We start from the raw sequence: 9,925 nt of genomic DNA, 5'->3' as shown, positions 1-9,925 counted from the left end.
CAGGTCGCCAGTCTGTCGCAGGGCCAACACACAGAGACAGACAACCATTCATGCTCACATTAACACTTATAGGCAATTTAGATTGATCAGTTAACCTATCCCCACAAGCTGCATGTGTTTGGACTGTGGGAGGAAGCCGGAGTACCCGGGGAGAACATGCAAACTCCACACTGAAAGACCACAGCCTGATGGAGAATTGAACTCAGGACATTCTTGCTGTGCGGCAACAGTGGTAACCTCCATGCTCCATGCTTTTTTTTATTCAATTCTAAATCAGAGTGAAAAATAAGGTCACTGTACATTCATAGTGAGAGCGTTTTTTGTTTTTTGGGACATTTGGGACTCCCCTTGTCCCAAATGTTTTTCTAACATTTAGGAACAGAACCTCGAGGTGTTTGGGCTCACCCTTAGAGCTCAGATGCTCAGTTCCTGGGGAGCAGTTCAGGCAAGGGAAGATTAGTTAAGATGCCTCCTGAACACCTCCAATATGAAGTTTTTCTTGTATACCCAACAAGAAAGAGACACCTGGGCCCACCAAGGACATGCTGGACAAATTATGTCTCTTGGCTGGTTTGGGATATCCTTGTGAAAGAGCTGGAGGCTGAGGTGGAGGAAAGTGAGTTCTAGGCATCTCTGCTCAGACTGTTGCCCCTGTAATCGCTTTTTAAGCAGCACAAAACCAATGGATGGATGGACAAATGCATAGTTTAGATGTACGAGTACAGAAAATACCTCAAATTTTTATATTGCACTTCAAAGAAAATGAGCAAACTTCCAAAATGATTTGAATGAAATGTGTGTATTTAATGATATTCCATAAATTAAAGAATTGATGAAACTGATAAAACCGTGAGTGCTGTTGGAGGCTCTGGCATTCAGCCCACTGTTACAAACAATAATGAGCCTTAGAGTTACTTAGTATGACTTTGACCTATTAATGTAGGTGTAGACATTTATTGGCATTCACCAAATATACCATTTCCAGCTCTTTTATTTTTATTCTTGGACTCTAATAGAGACGCTTTGTATGCTTCACAGTTAAAATGAAACCTAGCGTTTAATATACAGGGCCTTGGCACAGGCACCGTTTAAGTCAACTTTCTTCTGATTGGCTAGTCCTTTGAAACAGAAAGTTTGAACAGCAGGTGGCTGAGGCTTCTGGTTAGTAATGTAGATGAATATACTGATCAATATCTTTGGGCTTTATGACAAAAAACATTTGTCTTTTAGCAACTGGGACACATATGAGCGAGTTAGGGGTCCTTTTAATAATTCCATGACAGAAAGCATCAACAGTTGGAACATATTGAAAAGAACACACTTGTTTTTCTACCATAGCACTTATCTGTAATTAAAAAGTGTTGTGTAACGCGGCATGAGTAGCGTAATCAGAACCTGCAGACTCAGTTTTGTCAGTTGCATTGGGGCAGTGTGTCTAAATCCTTTATAACAGACAGCAATAAATAATGTGACATTAAGGACACTCACACACAGCAGAGATGATGAGGAAGAGGACAGCAACAGAGAGCAGCTCAGCATCCTTTTTGCAGTAGCTCAGCAGGCGTCCCAGTGTGGCCCCCGAGCTGCTGTCCTTCTCCTTCTTTCTCTCAGAGCCCAACTCCTGCTCCTCCTCACCAACTGTCTCCACCAGCTTTTCAGTGTCCTCACGGCCCCTTGCTCCTCCACCACTACTGCTGCTCTCAGAGTCGGGCTCCTTCCCCAGCCACCTCCAGAGCAGCATTACTCCAAGAGAAGAGGCACAAGTCCAACATATCAGGCTCAAGAGCCAGGGCTGGTGACTGATGCTCAAAGTCCTCACCTCAGTCAGCATCAGCAGCTTGACCAATGTATAGGTGATGACGATCAGACAGATGAGGAGAATAAGGCTGGTGGATTTAGCAACCCTCTGCGGGCCGTCCACCTTGTTCCATGTCACCCCTAAAGAGGCTCCCAGCAGGAGGGAGGCTCGGAGCAGCACTGTCCCCCAGATGTCCAGTGCAGACAGAAGGATATTAAAGTTGAGGGCATCCTCTGTGAAGGTGCTCAGCTGTGATCCATGTGCGTACAGGACAGTGGTGGTGACAACATCCAGGAGGACGTATGACACGATGCAGCCCACAGCCACGTTGATTCCCATGCTGATTATCAGAACAGAGAGCAGCACCGGCACAAAGCAGCAAACAGCGGCTTGAGAAATGATCGGTTACAGTGCAGCCGCGGTTTGAATAAAATGTGAGAAAAGTTTCTCAAAACATACACCAGACAAGAACACAAGCACTCAGCAAAACCGGATTATTTTAGTTATTCTTTCCGATCTTTTTCCGTTTTATGCAGCTGCACACAAAATATCAAGTAGTCTTATTACAACTACCAGCATTTAGGACGTCACTACATTGTTAACGATTGTCCAGCCATGCCGCAACATTACTGTAACACATTGTTGGCTAGCTTTGTGAATTAGCTTCTTGAGGGCGGTCAGCTGCGTTGCGTTACACTTCCGTGTTAAATCTTGTCACTGTCCAGCCCCGACAGCATTCAGTAACTCACTGAAACCCCTCTCCTTATTCAATGTTGTCCTCAAACACATGCATTACAACCCAAACTGACTCAAGTTCGTGTAACGAATACATGAACTTCGATACCGGCGTTCAAGAAGACGCCGGCATCGAAGCTCGTCTAGATTACAGAAGATTAAGTGCAGGCAGTGATTCTGTGCGGCACACTAGTGAGCGTTTCTACCACCAGTTCATCTTTTATTTTTTTGCTATCTTGTGTTTTTCTACTCAAGAGGTTCACATGTCCCTAACCCGAATACGAAGCCAATAACGTCTGATGGTTAAAGAATGCCCACTCGTGTTCTGCAGACTACAGAAACCCGCTTTTAAATGGCTAAAGTTACAGGAAAGAAGACAGAGTGACACATCTTTCCTTTTAGCTTTACGGATGTTTCCATAGAGTCTCGCTGAAAATGACCAGTTTGGCTCCTCCCAGTTTTCCATTAAAGTGGACATGGAACATAACATGTATCACTCTGTTTGTGAAGCTAGATTTAAAACAATCAGTCTTTTAACCTTCTGTTTTTACAGCATGTGCAGTGCCATCTGACACCAATATGACATCACTGGGTTGGCGGGTCAAAGGTATGACTTGCTAAGTTACTATCAGTTAATTACTATCAGTAAGTTAATGACTTACTAACAGGTTGTTGTTGCATTGGGTTTTAGGTCATCTCATCTATCATGCGAGTCACCACAGAGCTTCTTAAGGTAAACTCAAGCCAACTGAAGCCTAGCAAACCCTCCCAGCTGTGGTCATATCCGACTGAAAGATGGCATCAGAGTTTTAAAGAATCTTGGTGTTTGTGTTACTTTGTCCACTGACTTTTGAGGTTGAGAAAGTCAACTTTACAGTCACTGTGATCTTTTTGTTATTTAGTGAATTAAACAGAAATTCTCAAAATTATTGTGACTTTCATACATATCTGTGATTTATTGGAAGAGATCAAAACTAAGACAACAAGGTGGCGGGGTGATTAGCACTGCTCCCTCACAGCAAGGTCTTCAGTTCGAATCAACCACGTGGCCTTTCTGTGTTGAGTTTGCGTGGGTTCTCTGTGGGTACTCCGGTTCCTCCCACAGTCCAAAGACAAGCAGTTAGTGGGGTTAGGTTAACTGGTAATAGGTGTGAATGTGAGTGTCTCTGTGTGTTAGCCTTGTGATAGACTGGTACCTTGTGGTAGCTGGGATGGGCTCCAGCCACCCCGCGACCCTGACAAGGATAAGTGGAAGAGAATGGATGGATTAAAACTAAAGTGAAATAACTACTATTTGAGCTCACGTTTAGAAACCAAAATTCAATTATTACTTATGACTAATTCAACAAATTTGAATATTTATAAACTTATTAGGTCAGTAACACATTTGTTTTTGTAGTTTGTGTGATGTGCAGTAGAGCCAGCATATTTTTCAAAGATGATATACATTTTAAATCACCAGGAACTCTTGCAACAAGGTGTAGAGTGCCCTCTGGTGGACAAACAATGCAATATCGACACTCGTAACACGGTGAAAGGGTGTTTCTCTCTTCTCTTTTTTTACTTCTTAAATTTTCATTTATCTGTTGTTGTAAATGCCGATATCAATGAGTGATGATCGGATAACAATTTTCCACTGACAAATTGGTCAGGCTTTAATAATAACTACACATCTAGTATACATAAATGAAACAACACCTTTATTTGTAAAGTATTTTAGCAAATAAAAGGTACAAATACCTTTATAGTACTGCAAAATGAAAATAAGTTAAGATGATTTTCAGGAGAAACAACAGTTCATTGGGGAAAAGAGTGTGGGCGTAAAAGAAGATGTGGGCCGCTGGTTGGATTCCGGATGAAATTCCAGATAATTCAGGTACCTTTGGTGCCTTGCACTGACCTGAATATCACCAACATCCGGAACATCTTCTGCACCTACACCCTTCTCAGTTTACATCGGACTCAGCCAAGTGATACACTAACTCAGTCTTTACATCCTCTGAGCTGCTCTGCTCGGTGGCCAGCACCGTCTCAACGGGAAAAGTCAAATACAAACGCTCCTCTTTCACTTTTTTCAGTGAAGGTGCTTCTCCTGGAGAAAACATGGGGTCTGCCGCTTTAAAGGTCACTGGGGACATGTTGTGTGACTTGCGCTTGGCATTCTTCTTCTCTTGTTTGTAGGCTGCATTCATATTGGCTAACACCTGAACATGGAACCAAAGGATAAAAGAGACAAAAACCAAATGAGCTTCCATGCACGTTTGCTGTCACTTAATTTAAGGCTAATAACAGAGATTATGGAGGATGTTATAATGGGATTCTCTAATAGATCAGTTTAATTTGCTAAATCGACGTAATCAACTTTAATTTAATGCACGTGTAAAAAAAAATGCACTGAAATCAATTATTTTTCCACAATAATTAAATAGATTCAACATCTTTCTACAACAGAACTGCAGACTGCACAGATGGTACCTTCCCAAAGGAAAAAGTACTATAGCTTACTAGGGTATATTAGACTTAATAGTTACTATATACAGTAATGGACTTCTATACATTTTACATCAGATTAAAACTTTGGTTGTAAGATTCAGATAATTATTTATTAAAAGCTAGACATTTTAAATGAGAATAAGAAAGAAAAGTATTTCTTTGTGCCCCCTTATCTCTGTTAACGCCCTACCTGCCCCCCTGGCAAAACTTTGCTAGATCCGCCCCTGCACAGTTACCAGCCGTCAGCTACGTAGAAAAGGATCCTGGTGTAGAAAGTAATATTGAATAAATTCTAACAACAGCTTATCAAGCTTAAACATGCTGCTGTTGTTCAGCCACTGGTTTCCTCTGTCTGGTGCGAAGTGGGCCAAAAACAAACAAGAGAGACGGAGTCGTGACAGAAAAGCCGATCAGCTGATCATTAAGCAGTTTCATGATTGAAGTAGCAGCCGGAGAGGGAGGGAGAGAGAATCGTTAAGCTTAACGCAGGAATGCTTTACAAACATTCAAAGATGAACTTACACACTTGCTTTACTTCTCTCGGGGATCACTTCCTCGGAGATGAAATGCCGGTTTGGTAGCGAGGCTCCAAATGCTCAACCAGACCTCCGACAGGTCTCGCACAGCCGCTCTATCACGTGAGCACACTGCTCCGATGTGCTGAGGTTATGAGCTGAGTTACGCCATGTCGCAAGTTTTGTGAGGTGCTTTCGTGGTTTTTAATGGATCGGATTACATTTTTTATTTCTCTCCGATATCCAATCCAGTAATTTAGGTCAGTATCGGACCGATACCGATACGTAATATTGGATCGGTCCATCTCTACTAATTACGATTTTAAATTTGGATCTATCACTCCAAAATACTTGCTGCCACTTATCTGCAGTCCAGTTCTTCTGGAATTTGGCATTCCTCAGCCTTTTCTCCCCATTTCCCCTCCTTAACAATAGCTTCCTGTCAGTCATCGTTCCACTGAGATAATTTCTGAAGAGGTTTCAGTGATCGTTAGATGGGTCAGACACACGTCTTAGATTTTCTGTCAGAACTTTGCGGGATATTTTTCTAATTCTTACAGACATGACTTTTCTCATACGGTTCATCTATTGTAGATTGTTGTTTTCATTCCTGCCACATCGTTTGTCGTCCACTTGTCCCGTTTCCTTAGGACACACTGCACAACATGTCCACATATGCCAAGTTTTTGTCAGTCATCTTAGTGGTGCAAAAATACTATTTCACATCTGTCAAAGGCGTTATCTTTGGCAACTAAAGAAGAGTGCACAAATTGTGTGTTTTTGCAACAGACAGCTAGTAACAAAGTACCTATAGGTACAATTTAAAGTTGATTCTTTGCCAAGTTGTCTGTTATGTGCGGACACAACAATGACTCATCCCTTGAGTTAGCTGCATTTTGTTTATGCTTGAGTGATTCACAGATCAGTGCTAAGTGGCTTAACATAACAGAAACCATTCCCCTGCAAATATTCAGGTACAAGGGCTGAACTGACAATGAGTGAAGAATGATCAGAGCCTGGGGAACTGCTGTTCAAGACCACGTTAGGAAAATGACAGGACTATCTGGCTCCTTGTTGGCAAAATATAAGGAAATGTTTAGTGGCTCAAGACTTTTGCACACAACTTCATTAGCATGCAACTATTGTTTTATAACAGACTTCCTGACCTCTGCCTGGATTCGTGCGATCGCACACTCGATCACCAGCATCCATTTTCACTTAAGGAAGACAGAAGAAAATGATGAGAATTACCAGCTGCTTAACAGAGTTCTGCTGCTCCTGAATGACACTCATGTACGCAGAGGCCTTCTCCTTCGTAGAGTACACATCCTGCTCCGGCTCGTCACGATTCAGCCGATTTGCTGCGTTCTACGTGAAAAGAAATTATGTTTGAGGAATGGCAAACCAATCAGGTGTTTAGAGCTCACTTATCTCCTGCAGTCTCACCTCATTTGGTAAACTGGCTGTCCTGTTAAACATGAGAGAGTAAGGAGTGAACTTTGTTGTGGGGTTGGTGGATGTCCTGAACAGAAACAGCACAGGGTCGAGAAAATCATCCCATTCTGCCTGCTTCTCCGACACCATCTGCAGTATGGCTTCTTTCAACAGAGGGCTTGTGCAGTCGTGGAGTGGGTTGAGCTGAGGCTGGTCCACAGGAGAGACCTTCTGTGTGATGCTCCACCTTTCAAACAGCACCTTTGTCACCTAGAAAATTAAAAATCAGCCTAGTGTTGACCTACCGTTCCCAATCTTATTATTTTATACGACTCTGCTGCTGCAGTCTCACCTTATCACAGAAGTCAGCATTCTGTGTACAAACTATCATTTTAGGGGCACCGAACCTGATTAAAAACAGAGCAAAGATCAGCATCAGGCTGAAAAGCACCACTTTAGGTATTTAATTCTTGGTAATTTTGCTCATGTGCATGGTCTGCAAATAAGTTGTTTTCAACCTGTATATGCATTTAGAGATGCATCTTGCAACCGAGGCAACATCTGTCTTTTGCACTGGGAAAGCCTCTGGCCATTTAGTGAAGTAATCAATCACCACCGTGACATTCTTGTTGCCTCTCTGGGTCTCTGGCAAGGCCCCTGACAAAGAGGAGAGACAAACCACACAGTCAGCCTAACATCTGTGGAAAGAAATGATCTTGCAGACATAATCAAAGAGAATTTTCTTAAATGAACTGAGGCAAAAACCTATCGTGTCAATCCCGACAATTTCCCAAGGTGCATCCACTTTTATTGGCCGAATAGTTCTCGACTGGTTCTTATTTCTCTCTGTGTGCTGACACGTTTCACAGACTTTTATCTGAAACAGTGGTAACAAAAGTTAGACACTGTTGTCAGTATTCCTAACAGATTTGAAAAAAACAAACAAACACCATACACAGAGGAATGTGTGTACCCAGTCCACGACGTCCTTGATGATTCCCAGCCAGTAGTACTTGCTCTGGATCCTGTGGACGGTCTTCTTCTGGCCCAGGTGATGGCCAATATCGCTGAAGTGGCAGTCAAGAAAAATCTGCCTCTTCCTCTCAGACTCAATCACCACCTCCCTCTTCTCTTCTTTCTTGGGCCCCACATAGTAGAGCTTGCCCTCTTGAACACAGATATAAATCAGGGAATCATGTAGTGAGAAACTTAATCCCGGGTCATACCATACCGCATTATAAATGTAGGCATTTAATGTCGTCTTGATCTCTAGCAAAAGTAGACATTTACATGATCAAAACTGCGAACTGCCTGAAAACAGCTGTGGTCTATCTTTAATTCGGCAAATAAACAGGTTATCTAAAAATGAATATTATTCCTGTAATCGTTTTCATCTAAAGTGCCCAAGAGCTCATTTTTGCAAGCACCGAGGATCAGTTTTAGAATTGTGAGTAGCCGAATTTTCTGCAGATCCCTACTGATCCACCTAGTCATGCCCTAAACGTTATACCAGCCTAGCAAGGAAATTTTAAATCAGGGGAGGGAGAAGCCAGGAGTTAAACTGACTGCTGGAGATGAACAAAAGCAACACACACCGCTGCTGAACCGAGTAACTGAATGAAGCCCTACCATCGATGATGAATTTCTGAGCGTATCTCTTGAGGTTCTTCTTTCGTATCGGATTCATCGTCTGAGGAAAACTGCCTTTAGCCACAAACGTGTAAATGTCTCCGAGTTTGTTGGAGCTGGATTCAACCACCTCCTCCTCAGCCACTGGCAGTGACTCCACGCTCAGCATTTCACAGGACGAAAGTGAGCACAGCCAGTGTGCTCCTTATTAAACATAGAAATACCTTTTGCCCAACGGCATCATTAGCATCTAAACTACAGAAACACAAGAGTTACAGGTCAGAATGAAAATACTGTACCTGTCTTCTTCTACTTTGTCCTTTAGGTGGTTGCTATCAATTATTGTTTCTTTAGCACCCCCTTCTGGAAGTATAGCCGTAGGTACTCAGAGACGTCTCTTAAAAAAGAAAAACAAAACAATCGTAGCTAAAAGTTAGCCGGAAGTAGCAGTTTGCTAAGTTTTGCTAATTTTTTTTTTTTTTTGTATTTTTTTGTTTGTTGGTTGGTTTTTGTTTATTTGTATCAGTTTTTATCGAATGACTTAACTTCTGACCTTAGCTCTAAAAAGTATAAATCCATCGTAAATCTTGACTTAAAGCTTGATTTAGACCGGTTATGTAGTAACCGGAAGCATCTTTTATCCCTACACTACAATCTTCCACGCCATTCAAGTGGTCGCGGTATTTTGTTTGGTCACTTCAGGTTACGTAAAATGTTGCTGGGTAGGGTAAAATGGGAATCTGGTTATGGCATAAGTTATGACGTAGATCTAACGCAGAAGTAAGGAGAGGCCAGCCACCCTTCATGCAATGGGCGATCTAATTCTTTCAGTCATTAGATAGAGCTTGTGAACATATGTGAGTGTGGGTGTGGATGCAAGATGAAAGATACTTAAATTCCTCCACTTGGTTAAAAACTCGTGTCTGGCCCAGAGTGGGCAATCCCCCCTTTTCCAGCTGAGAATAAATGCCCTTAGGCTTGAGGATGCTAATTCTCATTCCCGCCACTTCAGTCGGTTGTGAACCACTCCACTGTAAACTGGAGGCCACGACTTCAAAAAAGCAACACAACCACATCATCGACAAAAAGCAGAGATGAGATCACGAGGCCACCAAAATGGAAGCCTTTCACCACTTGGCTGCACCAAAAAATTCTGTCCATAAAAATTATGAAGAGTATCATAACAAAGGACAGCCCTGGCGAAGTCCAACACCCACCATGAAATAGTTTGACTTACTGCTGGCTCTTACTGCAGTTGCACATGCACCAAATGGCTCACAGTAAGTGGGCAGAAACCCCATATTCATAAAGCATCTCCCAC

The 9,925-nt window shown here is 42.4% G+C and overlaps 1 protein-coding gene across 1 annotated transcript in view; it reads right to left on the bottom strand.

Moving 5' to 3' along the window:
* Window positions 1–3,023, bottom strand: part of abcb9 (ATP-binding cassette, sub-family B (MDR/TAP), member 9) — a gene marked incomplete in the record, with an annotated part of 14,080 nt that extends 11,057 nt beyond the window's left edge. The window contains 1 exon segment of the mRNA XM_042214964.1: window positions 1,489–3,023. Coding sequence (XP_042070898.1) covers window positions 1,489–2,137 — 649 coding nt within the window.
* Between the last annotated feature and the right edge of the window lie 6,902 nt (window positions 3,024–9,925).

This window comes from Haplochromis burtoni, unplaced genomic scaffold, assembly GCF_018398535.1.
Source record: "Haplochromis burtoni strain Fernald_Lab_line unplaced genomic scaffold, NCSU_Asbu1 Contig_633, whole genome shotgun sequence".
Classification (NCBI taxonomy): domain Eukaryota; kingdom Metazoa; phylum Chordata; class Actinopteri; order Cichliformes; family Cichlidae; genus Haplochromis; species Haplochromis burtoni.
The sequence above is the reverse complement of the archived record's forward strand: the minus strand, read 5'-3'. Positions and strand labels throughout refer to the sequence as shown.